At 44.3% G+C, this 13,395-nt stretch overlaps 1 protein-coding gene across 1 annotated transcript; it reads left to right on the top strand.

Annotated features, from left to right (window-relative positions):
* Positions 1-1,741: 1,741 nt before the first annotated feature.
* Positions 1,742-13,184, top strand: LOC111875256 (zinc finger protein 271). The gene is made up of 5 exons (XM_023871332.2): positions 1,742-2,196; positions 8,012-8,342; positions 9,903-10,085; positions 10,959-11,128; positions 12,320-13,184. The coding sequence occupies exons 1-5, from the start codon at positions 1,996-1,998 to the stop codon at positions 12,545-12,547; spliced, it is 1,113 nt and encodes a 370-aa protein (XP_023727100.1). The 5' UTR covers positions 1,742-1,995; the 3' UTR covers positions 12,548-13,184.
* The last annotated feature ends 211 nt before the right edge of the window (positions 13,185-13,395 follow it).

Here is a 13,395-nt window from a genome sequence, read left to right as displayed (position 1 = left end):
ATGTTCTTACGCGGCTTAAACGATCTTCTGGGTTGTAACGCCGCGTAGTTCGGAGGGTGCCGGACGTTTCGGAATACGCGGAGTTACAAGCCATGAGACCGCACTCTTCATAGTCACCGCTGTGAGAACCTCGGGTTCGACTTCAAGGCAAGTCTGTAAGCAGGTATCGTGTCCCCTCCTCTGGAAAATAATCCTGGTGGCGCCCACGACCAAGCCCTTTTGCTACTCATTCCACCAGACATCGCGTGGCCGGTTGTAACATCGAAATGCATCCAGTGGATGTCCCGGCAGATGGGCGGACACACGGAGGAGCAGTCAGTCTGCTTTGGATTCAGGATAAACAGTATCACCGGTTTCCCTTTCCAAGTCCTCACACAGGCGCTGTTACTTTAAGACTGGCGGTTTCGTCTTGACGACACGCCCCTTGAGACTCACGACGCTCACGACCAGTAATTTTATTTTCCGACCAAACACTTACGGTTATAGTCCTTATGTAACATCCACTCTTATAAGAGGATGGTTCTGTTTACAATTGTTGCTGGTACTCGCCAGCGCAGACATTCTCAGGTCCTACCCCGCGGGACTCATGACCACATTTTACTGTCTCTGATTCGAGACTTCACCAACCTGGAGGGCCAGGTCCCTGTTTTTATATCCCTCAGGAACAGGGTGGCCCGATTATACCCCCAGGCACTGGGTTCCCTTTTAGTCGCCGCTTACGACTCGCAGGGATACGGTGGAGGTAGTCTCCCTCCACAGAGACCCTACATTTCATGTAAGCAATATATAAAAATGTAGGTCGTACGTCACAGGAAACATGACGTCACCGCTACAAAGCCCAACCGGTTAATTCTCTTCAACGAAATAATCGCTTTTTATTGTATGAATCATATACTCTACAGAGTTCTGAATCTACACTCGCTGGCACATAGAGTAACGCCGCACTGCAGTGACGAACTGGACACTCAAATATAAATTTCTAGTAAACGATTACCGTAATAACCGATGTAAATATAAAGTTTTGTTGCACGGGAAGTACATTGGGGGGGGGGGGGAATCCTTCAGTTCACCTTTTGGGTTCCACTCTCAGTGTAAGCAAATTACACTGGCCGACGGAAGTATTCGTATCGGCAAGAAATATCGCACGGTATGGTACGTTTTCACGCGTATGTGGTGTGGCTATTAAAATACATGTATCCTTCACAACCGTCGCAATATTACACAACCCCCCCACCATTCTTGAACGGAAATTAATTTCTGCTACTCTTGTAAGAGTTAATTAGCAGTCATGTGAACACGTTACGCAACAATGTAAGTATGAATGCCCAGTTCTGTGGTCTGACGCCGGCAGCGACGTTGCGACTGTTGTGGCCGGGTGACGCCACATTTTGTTCCCTCTTTCTTTAAGCACCACGACACAGTGTCTGGGAATTTCGTATTACGTATTAGTTGAGACCGAATTTTTGAGAAAGTTGGGCTGCTTTTAAATGTGAGGTCAGAACGTCTTGTCTCCCGAGATGGCCTGGGGCTGCCACGGTGTGCTCCTCAGTAACCAATCGTTAGTGATAGGATTTGTAGGACTATTTGTTTGAGTTACGTTGTCGCTACTGCTCCTGCAATGCCGTTCCCACCTACACGTGGGCTCCTCCCCCCTACTCGTTTTTGTAATATTCGTTTGTTGTGTTTACATGCGTCTTCTTTGGGGAGAATGGCGGTGGGTCACAACCGAATTTACTGCTGACAGTGACATGACGAGGTGCTGTTTCGTGAGGTCAGTGTGCGACGTGCAGCTTGACCCGACACGTTGAGTGTCAGTAATGAGAGCTCGAGTTGGGACATATCGAATTTCTCAGAATCTGAATTTATGTAGATATTCACAAAATCAATTTTAAATTCTTATTGTAAGTATGGCTATGTTGGTTGTCTAATATATACATGCTGCAACACCTTGAATTTTGAATTAAAAGCCAGGTATTACGAGACATTTTAAATAAAATGGAAACGTTAGTGCTAATGCCTACGGAATTCGGTTTGGCGCCGACGCCAAAGTCAGGGCATTTAAGTCAGGATGGAGACGCCGGTCGCTTGGCTGTGCACACGGAGCAGTATGTGGCCAAGGGAACGAGATTTCTCCCATTCGAAGGAACAGTAAGACTCGGAAGGTTTCATCTGGAGCCGTTTCTACCTGAACACGATGTAAGTAACATTTTTACATTAGAACTGTCAGGACAGGAACTATTCATGGGAAATCTGTGGATCATCGCATTCATCATCTTATCACCTACATGCAAACACGTACAGGTTTAATCTGATAGGCTTAATGCTGCAGTAACTTTTGGTCTTCTAAAATGAAAATGGAGACAATGTAAATATTCAGCAACAAACCCTTTAAAACCGAACGGTTATCCATTCTTATTGCTGGTGGGGTGGGACTAAGTCCCTTGTACTGCGGCTACTTCTGGCCTACTGTATCAGCTCCAGATGGTAGGTGAGGGTGATTGTGGAGCAATTGGTGGAATGAAGATTGGCAGGGGAAACCGAAGTATTCGGAGAAAACCTGCCCCAGCGCCACTTTGCCCAACACAAATCCCACTTGACCAGACCCGGCGATCGAACCCGGCCCGCCGCGGTGGGAAGCCAGGGACTAACCGCTTGAGCTATGGCGCGGCCCGTTATCTAAACAATATATATAAATTCAGTCCGTACTTCACAGGAAACACATTACGTCTCCGCTACAAAGCCCAGCCGGCCAATGCTGTTTAGGGAAACAGTCGCTGTTTATTGTGAGAAACATATGGAACACACAGACACTGTGGGGGCAGAATGCAGAATTTTCGTTAATGGCAAAACAGATGGTGCACATAGTAACGACCGTGCTTTAAAGAGTTAAATAAAACTCGTATGTTTAAACTAGTGCCGAGCTCAAGAAAACGTTGATCTATACACCAACTGCTCCATACGCCTTCATGGTATAGTGCTTAATTAGTTAAATACAGGGACCGCTTTACCTTTATGTTTAAATTTTGCTCATTTTTACGCTATCACCTTCTATAGATTTTGTAAACTTGGCGTTTTTGTTGCACACGCCTACGAATGAAGACTTCTGCCGTTACACAAACCAACTGTATCTTCACATATTCAAAGTGTCACATCATATTTCGACAACAATATCATCAGGCGAATTAATACACTAAATATTATTAATGTGTGCTAGAGCTAATACGAATCCAGAAATAAATATAGCACTAAAAGACTAAATGGGCCTATCCCACATATGTAAAAACCTATACATAGACCAATATAAGAAAATGATCCATAAAACTGTTTCAACGAAGGAGACTTTATAACTTACCACACAACAGGAAATACGATATGCAAATCTAAGAAACGTTATAAATTATAACCCACAAAATTGAACATAATTTTAAATGTTTATAGCAGAACTGTGTTACTGGATCTGCATCGGCACAAACTTACAAAATAAATTGTATCCATATGTAAGTTACCTGATAATATTCTAGTCGAAACACATTGTGGCGAGCCAAACGGTCTTATTGAGCCTCTAGAAATTCTGGAAACAGAACTCGTACACACTGTCCGCTGATCTGCGATGCGGCATGGCAAGCTTTAATAAGCCTGCAAGCGTTTCCTGTTTTGTGCTCCCAATATTTAGCTTAAATGCCGAAAACCAAGCACAAACAAAACTTCGTTAAGTGTCTCTATGCCCCGTATTTGTACTTAAGTAGTTCTCATGGGTCATTCACACAAACTTGATTTAGCAGCTGGGGTATCTCAGGTATCTGTCTGTTCGCGTAACAACTCGAGAAATGTTGAAAGAATTTTCTTGAAATTTCATATTGGGTAGTTTAACTAAATGTGTCTACACATTCTTGTGTCAGCTTAAAACAGCAGATATTTTTCTGCGCGCACCTCGACAAATATTTATCGGAACGAAAAAAAAAAGTTTCGTGCAAACAGTAGCAGACAAAAATGAAACACATTTTGCCTAACAGCTAAGGTTCTCGAGACAATTAAAAATGAGGAAACGCACCATAGTTGTTACGCTGGGCGTATGTTTTCTAACTTGCCAATGGTCATTTGAGCCACACAGAAGGCCCCATAGTGCTGGCAAAATTATCATTTTTTGGAATGCACTTAATTTTAACTGATCTAATTTGAAAGGGCAAAGATTAATTAAAAATTGTTAATTAATTGTTAATTAAAGATGGGTTCCGATTTATATATCTCCCCGGCACATCGGCCGGGGTTGAGGTGCAGGCTCCTAGGTTCTATAAGCTGTGTAGTTTGGAGACAGGCCGACGTTTCAGAGGAATTTATCGCCCACATATTTACGGTCGAGGAGTAAGCCAAGCAAGAAACCAGCACAACTACACGGCGTCACAACCCAAAGCGCCGCCCTCTTCTTCTTAACCTTTGGAGCTCTCAAAGGCAAGAAGTGGAACAACAGGACCCGCCGCCCCTGCGCCGTATTGTTTGCGACTCTCGTCCTTATGAAACAAACTGGGAAAGGGTAGAGCCCTGCTCCGTAACGCAGTCACAGAACTCCAAAAGGCGTTCTTTCACTTAGTAAACGCACTTCAAATTTTGAACAATGAAACGTGTAACAGCCCCCCCCCCATATCGAATTTCAGCAGAACCTGTGAAATGGTTTATGGGATACATGGAGAGGTCAAAGCCCAGTCGGTATAGCGACGAGCTGGATTCGATTCCCGGCATTAGATGATTTTTTTCTCTTCTCCACAGCGTCCAGACCGACTCACTCACTCAGCCTCCTATGCAATGGGTACCGGGGGCCGTTCCCCCGGGTTTAATGCTGCAGGGTCGTGAAGCTGACCACTGACACCCATCTAGTGCCGAGGTCAAGAAAGATGGACATATACCTCCACTCCCCCATACGTCTTCATGACAGCGCTTAACTAATTACGCTCAAGGAAAAAAAAAAAGAAACATTATTTTCATCAATCTAAGATTTAAGATTATGTCTTCTCGATGTGACCCCGTACGGCTCGGTAGATAGATTCCAAAATTTTGGAAGTAAAGTCTCATGGAATACCAACTGTTTAGGCGCGTTTCTCAAAAACGGAAAATATTACGAACACAGACGCAGGCAAGTAGTTTTACACTGCCCATAGTCAAGTTTCTGTTCTGCGTGGAGCACAGTCATCCTTGAGAAGCTACCAGTCGCTCAGCTAGTATCGAAATGCCCCTCTTTGTATGGAACCCGAAGGTTCATTACGGTGGTCAAAAAGAGTCCACCTTAAATAGCTCCACGGAGCACAAACCTTCTCGACAAGCTAACAGTCGCCGAGCTAGTCAAGAAATTCCACAGCTTGTCTGAAAATCCGAAGGTTCATTACCGTGTTCAAAAGACCCCACTTCTGGGGCCTATCCCGGGCCTGATGACTCCAGTCAATGTAATGCCTGCTTGTTTGTTCAAACCCATAATCTTACAAACGCCTAGGTCTTCCAAGATGTTTTTTCTCCAATTCAAGTTTTGAGGCCGAAATTGTGTACCCATTTCTCATCTATAACATGCATGCTACATGCTCACGTGTTGCTCACTTCGTTTCTACAAAAGTGTGTGGTGTTACATGGGTTGAGGCAGCGGTATGTCGCAGCATTGAGCAACCAAAATGCAATAACTTAAGAGCACAGGACGGCCGTGGGGGGCCAGCATTACAGCAGCCTCCGTTCCCATCCTACCATATTACAATACGCAGCGTCATCCATCGACTGTGAAAAAATAAGCTTAAAATTTTAGCTTAGTCATTTTATAGGCTGCTTTTATAATACCCTTGATTTGCCGACCGTACCAATCTTGTGAAAAGCATTATGAAACAAGTGAACAGCGGGAGGCGACAAGCTCACGTAAAAACTGTACCGTTCAGAATGAAGACTTCAGTTTGTTTTCAGTACAATGTTGTGCGCATTCCTGCCAACTTAAAAATATTCGGAATGTCTTTTTAAACTGGTTTGAAGTGCTTTTGTTACCTGAGATGGTATTTCGAGAGCCTTTCGGTTTTGTAAATACCCAGCCAAATCAAATCCACCCTTCGCACTTTGTTCGCAATGTTCTGTCAGGCTTCAATACCTAGCCACTGTAAACAAGCAAGAGCAGACGGACGCTACGTCTGCATTCGCCCCGAACTATTTAAATTGTTGCTACCATCATTTGCAACTCTAGTAGTGATGTAGTTGTTATGAATCCATCAAACTCCATGGCCTTAGTCCGCAAGCGAACTATACCGACCGAGCAACCGCCGTTTGTCGGCGAAGTCAGTGCCAGTTTTAGCGGATAGAGGGTGTCGCGTCGTCAGCGCAACGAATTCCCACGGCCGTTAATTTCGGTTTTCTAGACCAGGGCCGCTACTTTTTCATTCAAATAGCTCCTCATTTACCCCCACGAGGCTGAGTGGACCCCGTTCCAGACACACTACTTCTCAGAAAATCTGGTAGCGCCGGGAATCGAACCCGGGATCTCTGGATCTGTAGCCAGGAACTCTAACCACTAGACCACAGAGGCCGTCGTTATGAATCCATGTATATTTGTTTGGAAGGACACTTCCCTAAGACTGCGCAGATCCCTATGTAAAACTTGGATCACATCCTCAGCTCTAAGGGTTTACGACGGACGGAAACAGATATGTCAGAAACAGTTAAGGAGGTTACATTAAACACTAAAGTGTGAGCCCCAGTGGCGGTTCGTCACATGCTGAATTGATGGGGTCGAGACTAATACAGTTTCACCCCCTCCCCCTGTCAATATTTAAGGAAAGAGGGCAACATTTGAGTTATTTAAAAGTTCACTATTTGTGACGTAGAAGCAACTTCAGGCTGCCAAGGACTTGTTAAACAAAGGAGCTGCGCCCCTCACGCCTCGTGACAGAGGCACACTGCGCCCTTGGGTCGGGGGAGGATTCGGACCCCACTAGGCTCATTTCGGCCTTCTACCGCCCACGGTTAAATCGTACAGAGGGTAGATATTTCAGCAGGAATGAAGCAGGCGCAGTTCGCCAGCCGGACACACGCGGCCAGTGTTCGATATACACGTACATTCTCCAAGCCTTGCACCGAAATTTATAATTCATAAAACTGAAGTGCAACAGTGAAGTCTGGCAAAGTCGCTCTCGTGTGCGTAATTGTCTAGAAAATGTCGAGATTTGTGGAAACAGTGCACTGGACATAACGTGTTACATGGTTCCTTGTATCGGAAACAAATTTCGCTGCTAATTAATATTTTATGCTTCACGCTTGAGGCGCGCACAGAAACGCAAATACACCTCGTGCAAGGTATCCGTTAGTTCTGTTCCAATTAAACGAATATGGGAATATATCCACAAATTTTAGCGAAAGTCTCCGTTATCAAATTTAATAAAAATCTATTCAGTTGTCCTCGAATACGTCAACTGTCAATATTTCCGCCGTCCTCTTTGTTATTTAAAAACGTTTTGCCTCCGCCTTCAGGTAAAGGCTTATCTTCAGAGATAGGGACTAGTTCTATCGATTTGGCCCAAATGAGCAGGCTTTTACCTGAAGATGGAGAGAGTCCAGTCTCCGAAGAGCTGTTAAAAAAGCAGGACGATGGACAGTGGTCAAAATGTCGATAATTGTATACCAGCATCACAAAGTTACAGATCTTATGGCAATATTAAGGGCACGCGGTAAACTAGTTGAGGTACTACGCTAAAAGCCGGAAGGTCGCGGGTTCGACTCTCGATATCATTAGATTTTTAAGTTGGCTTTATCCTTCCAGCCGCACTATGACCCTGGGGTCGACTCAGCCTCCAACAGAAATGAGTACAAGGAATCTTCCTGCGGGTAAAGGGAGTCGGCGAGTAAGGCTAACAATCTGACCGCCATCTATGATGGAAATGTGGGAGCCTCGACGTCTCAGAAACTATGGCCTCCGCGGCCTGTTACAAGGATAGATTTACTTTCTCTATATGCCGATATTTCTGCTTGCAACTTACGGGACTGCTTTGCTCCACAGGTACGGTACAAGTTTGGATCTTTCGACATGATCCAGGAACTGGACACCAGCAGAAGGATACGGCAGTGCAACTGGGTTCGCTTTCTAGTGTCCACTGACAGCTGTGAGACACAGGCAAATGAAGACGGCGCCAAGCGCAGTGAGGGCGTGGAGGCGAACATGAGCGCAATGCTCCTGGATGGGCAACCCGTTTTTGAAGTTACAAAATCCGTCTTGCCTCACACTCTGATAGTGGTTCACTTTCAGGACACAGCCCGTGACGGGCTGCTGGCATACCCGTACAGTGGCATTCCTCTAGGCCAGAAGTATGCCTCTCCAACAGAACTCCAAGGTAACTAGGCTCGCCTCTTCTACGTATGGGATGGGGGTCACTGCGAATGCTGCGCCTCTCGGCGTTAGCCTCAGGGCGCCCCATGCTGGTACATGGGGCTCAGGCTCACCCCACCGCTAGAGCCATCGTTAGAAACGTCCCGAAAGTGAGCTTCTGCGAAGCCACCAGATAAGGGGCATGTAATTCCTTTTATTTGGGGCCCCTCGAGAAAGATTCGCTACTTCGAAACCGTTACAATTACCAGCATTAATCGCGCTGATGGAATATAAGCTGGGGGTTCGTGAAGCTGACTAGTGCCCAAAATAGGAATGCGTGGAGCCCTCCTTCCACTCCTCCCCTATCTTCATGGTGTATTACTCGGAACTGTGATTCTTTTACAGATTAGTATATTCCCATACAGATAAGCCTCGTGTGATCCCCCCCTAAAGTCGCGGGCCGTAGTTTGCGTGGCACTGCACGCTATTCCTCGCAGCGTGATCCTGCCTGAAGAAGTCTACCACGTTGCGCCATCATCACGAATTCAGCAGTTTGGGGCCGGTTCCGGGTTTCCCCGTCAGTGCCCAATGTCATGTGATTGCTGGATGCTGATCCCCCACCCGAGGAGCCATGAAGTTCTCCACAAAGCCCATATAGGCAGGTCTGTGAAGGGGTGGCAAGTACCTGACCGGGGGAAAAACCCACACTGGCCGTTTTCAGCCCCTAATCACCATCTTCGCCCGACTTGTCCGTTACAGCTGACGTCGCTATATACATACGGCCCAGAGGTCAAATAACGAAATTCACAAGTTGCTCACCCCGGGTGATGTTTGAAGCTTCTGAAATCACACTGAACACTTCCTGTCCCAGTTTTCCTTTTGTGGTTTATTTTATGTCACCATCAATATCCAGGCTAGGGGGGACCACAACTTGACAATTTTGAATGGAAGAGTGAAACTGGTCAACAGCTACATCCCCATGAGTTTTAAAATAATAATAATAATATAAGGATTTAACGGGCTCAGAACGTTTCATTATGCACAGATAAAAGACCTTGACCTCAAAGTTGAATGAGGACCACTTAAAAGTTTTTCTTGGGCATAGGCGGTACATGGACCACGAGTTTGTGAACCTGTAGTCTAGACTATGTGTACCATTGTCCTGTGGGATGATCACTGAACTGCAAAGGGTTTGGATGGAATCATTATCCTAGTATTTGCCTGGAAGGGCTGAGGAAAACCACAGAAACCTAGTGGAGATATCTGGTGTCCTGGCTGAGGTTCAGAGCACGCGTCTCCCGAACACAAACTACACTAAGAATCTGTCATGCCTGCACTTAGTGACCTGTCATAGGCATGTCTTACTGATACACGCAATGGTAACTACACTGCGTGATAAAACTATATTTCTGCTTCTTTATGCAGGGTAGAAATGGAGGACTATACATAAACTCTATGAGATACTCTATTCAGTGGGAAAAGGGTACTCTCACACGAACTTAATTCATAAATTTCTTAATGTCTCAAAAAGCCTGTGGACCCACTGCGCCTTGCTGTATCTGAAGTCTAACAATTATTATTCTAGACAGCCCACTGGATTTATCCAAGTCTTTAATGGGAAATTCCAAGCCACAACTATTTGTAATGAGTACCGATGGAACAAGTAACCGGGTACGGCTCTCTCAAAAGTCCCTACTGCCCTGCGAAGTATGCGGCAAGGTGTTCGACCGACCATCTTTATTGAAGAGGCACATGAGGACCCACACAGGTAATAAATTATTTTACATAATTCTTAAAATCAGAAGAGCTTTTATGTAGATTATTATAAATTATCTAAATACATTAAAAAATCTGTCATTATGTGTACAAACAATTTCTTGTGTAAACTTTGCACACGTCTCAAGTATTTATCTATACTCTGTGTGTATCACGGTTTCAATGAGTTGCATTTAATAGTTCTGAATGACTCTGAACTTACATTCAAACAAGTTAAGACTTTTTTCTTGGTGGAGCGCAAAACGAATTATAACACACATCATGGACCAGAATATTATCAGCCAAATACAGCAATGTACACTAAAGTTTTGCTCAGAATTACTGGCTTTTGGACTTTGTCCACTGTCCAGTATTCTAAAAATTAGCAACACAATTTTTCAGCAATGGGATCTGCTTCTGCCCTCAGGTTAGTGGGACAAGGGCACACACAGATCAGTTTCTGGAACATTGTATACTATAGTTTTTATAACACCAGACAATGGACAAAGACCAAAAACCCAGTAACTCTAAGCATGATACACCACATCGGAACCCTTCAGAATCTACAATAAAGTTCACTTACATATGCTGGAGGCGTGGGGACAATGAAAGCATGAAACAGATTCCCCATTTAACCCTTTGCTCCTCCCAACACAGCAAAATTTCACGGGTTATATCCCTCATAACACACTGAAACGTGATGAAGTAACTGCAAGAGCATGGCTTATAACACCATAAGCTAGCATTCTAAATGAAACACACAAAGGATTAAATGTCTTTAATCCTCCATCACCAACGGCAGTGACAACCGGATTCTGTACTGACAAGCCGCAGTGCTCATGTGTGCGCTACAAAATACCTGGTAATATTAACTCTCATTGTGCAGGTGAAAAGCCTCACATCTGTGAGGTGTGCAACAAGGGGTTCTCAACATCTAGCTCACTAAATACACATCGACGTATCCACAGCGGAGATAAGCCGCACCAATGCCTAGTGTGTGGCAAACGCTTCACTGCCAGCTCCAACCTCTACTACCACCGCATGACACACACAAAGGTAACGCACAGAGATGCCATCCGCCTGGTAAAAGTCTGTCCAACTTCTTTCACACTAGATGGTATACTGGTGCGAAGCGGGAAATTCATCTAACTCACAACAGTACTTAAAATTTCAGCTCCTGTGTCATAGGATAAGTACGCTACAAAGACAAACTGGTAATTAATGTTTATGGAAACAATTTCTGTTTGCTCTGAGACCCATATGAAACATACGAATACAGCATGTGGGCAAAATGCAAAGTTTCTTAATGTTATAGTGTTACATAGAGTAAACACTGTGCTTTCAAGAGTCAAGGATGTGTACGAACTGGTGAACGTAATAAGGCGCATGAATCATGAACATCGTGTTATACACACATGACGACGACTCGGGAGACATGTGAAGGATGCTGGCATTCGTACCAAGAAACTGGTGAATACGGGCAGCTGGGATTTGAAGCAGGTACCTCTCAAATGTTTGTCACACCTGCTGAGTCAGTGGGGCTGATCCTACAGAGCCAGTATCTCACAACCACATCAATGCTTAGTGCACTGTTCAAGTGGTCTACCAGTTCAGTAGATTGCTGTTGGCCTTTGCCAGTGCAGTCATTCTTGGTTTCGAACCCCACAGGACGCTTGACCATATGTTCTGTCTCAAAACTCTGACTCCATTTGGTCTGTAATTTCCCCCCCTCCATTAAACTGCATCATTGTATCCAATTCTTTTCCATTAATTGTATTTTCAAGTATACACTAAACAAAACCTATGCTCACACCTAATAATTCTGTAAGCTACGATCTCAAGCCGCCTACAAACCAGGTCTTGCAGTAAGCTATGGTGTGATCAGTATCTCACCTAAACAGGAGGTATAAAGTAATTATATCCCTGTGCCTTTAATTAAGCACCATGCCCAGAGGATGAATGAGGGAGCACAGGTACAGCTTCACCATTCGTACTCTTTGCTCTAGATGTGAACGAGTGGTTAGCTTCATGTCCCAGCTGCTTTAATCCACAGCACTCAGTGCAAAGGTTGGGTGGGCCCCAAAACCAATCCAGATGCTGAGGATAAGAGAAGAAATCTCTTGCCTCTGCTGGGAACTGAACCCTGATTCCTTGGTTGTCTAGCATGCAACCCAGTCACTATACTAAATGAACTATTCTGGTTCCTCAATTATTTCCCTTATCTTTACTTACTCGCATCTTTTCCAGGAAAAGCCCCACAAATGTGGCCAATGCTCTAAGTCTTTCCCAACCCCTGGAGATCTCAAAGCACATATGTACATCCACAGTGGGTCGTGGCCTTTCCGTTGCAATGTCTGCAGCCGAGGGTTCAGCAAACAGACCAACCTACGCAACCATCTTTTCTTACATACGGGTATGTCATTGAAAACTGCGCACTTCCTTTTCAGAACGTCTATTTGCTGTTCATTTCATTGAATTACAGCTGTTGGCCTTATAATAGACAAGACAATTAAAATATAACAAACCTCAAACACACAGGATTCCAACTGTTAAATGTCACAATGTATACAACCATAAAATATGCTCCGCTTATCCTAAAATTACATTAAAACATTATTTCATTGCTAAGTCTAATGTAGTTATGGAAAAAGGAAGTTAAAACTGTGCACATTATTCATTAGTTTTCTTTCTGCAGGAGATCGGCCATTTCCGTGCAAATTCTGCGGAAAGAAATTTGCTCTGGCTTGCAATCTACGTGCACATACGAAAACACATCATCACAGTGATGACAAAATAAACAGCATCAAAGAGATATCTTCAGAACGAACAGGAATCACCACTACAACATATGACAATACTGAACCAAGACACGAAGACAAACCTGATATGATTTCCCCTAGAGGGATAAATGATACCAACTATAAAATACATAATTCCTGGCATGAGAAGAATGACAAGGGAACACAATCGATTCTGGTTACAGGTGCTAACAAATGCAGTCTCCCAACAACAGAAATGATTCAGCAGTTCCCATCCTGTTCTTTAATAAAGAACTTCCATTCAGCAGACAGCACTGCAAGTCCACTGAACATTCCTTCTGCAACAAATGTTACAGATCATAACAAAAGACTGTTTCATATGAACTCCAGTAACTGTGTACTTGATAATGTGCCTAAATCAGCAACAGATTCTGGTATTAACAGGCTTGCATATGCCAACATTTTGGAAGATTTATGGCCAGGAAATAATTCATTCATTAACCAGTGTAACATACCTCTGTCAGTTCTTCCAGCACCCTTTAACATTAACATGCCATGTATAAC

The sequence above is a fragment of the Cryptotermes secundus genome, unplaced genomic scaffold (assembly GCF_002891405.2).
Source record: "Cryptotermes secundus unplaced genomic scaffold, Csec_1.0 scaffold526, whole genome shotgun sequence".
Lineage (NCBI taxonomy): Eukaryota > Metazoa > Arthropoda > Insecta > Blattodea > Kalotermitidae > Cryptotermes > Cryptotermes secundus.
The sequence above is the reverse complement of the archived record's forward strand: the minus strand, read 5'-3'. Positions and strand labels throughout refer to the sequence as shown.

Excerpts from the sequence above, each read along its gene's own strand:
- LOC111875256 (XM_023871332.2), top strand. The coding sequence starts at position 1,996 with ATGGAAACGTTAGTGCTAATGCCTACGGAATTCGGTTTGGCGCCGACG. Across the intron at positions 10,086-10,958 it reads GCACATGAGGACCCACACAG|GTGAAAAGCCTCACATCTGT; the intron begins GTAATAAATTAT and ends CTCATTGTGCAG. Across the intron at positions 11,129-12,319 it reads ACCGCATGACACACACAAAG|GAAAAGCCCCACAAATGTGG; the intron begins GTAACGCACAGA and ends CATCTTTTCCAG.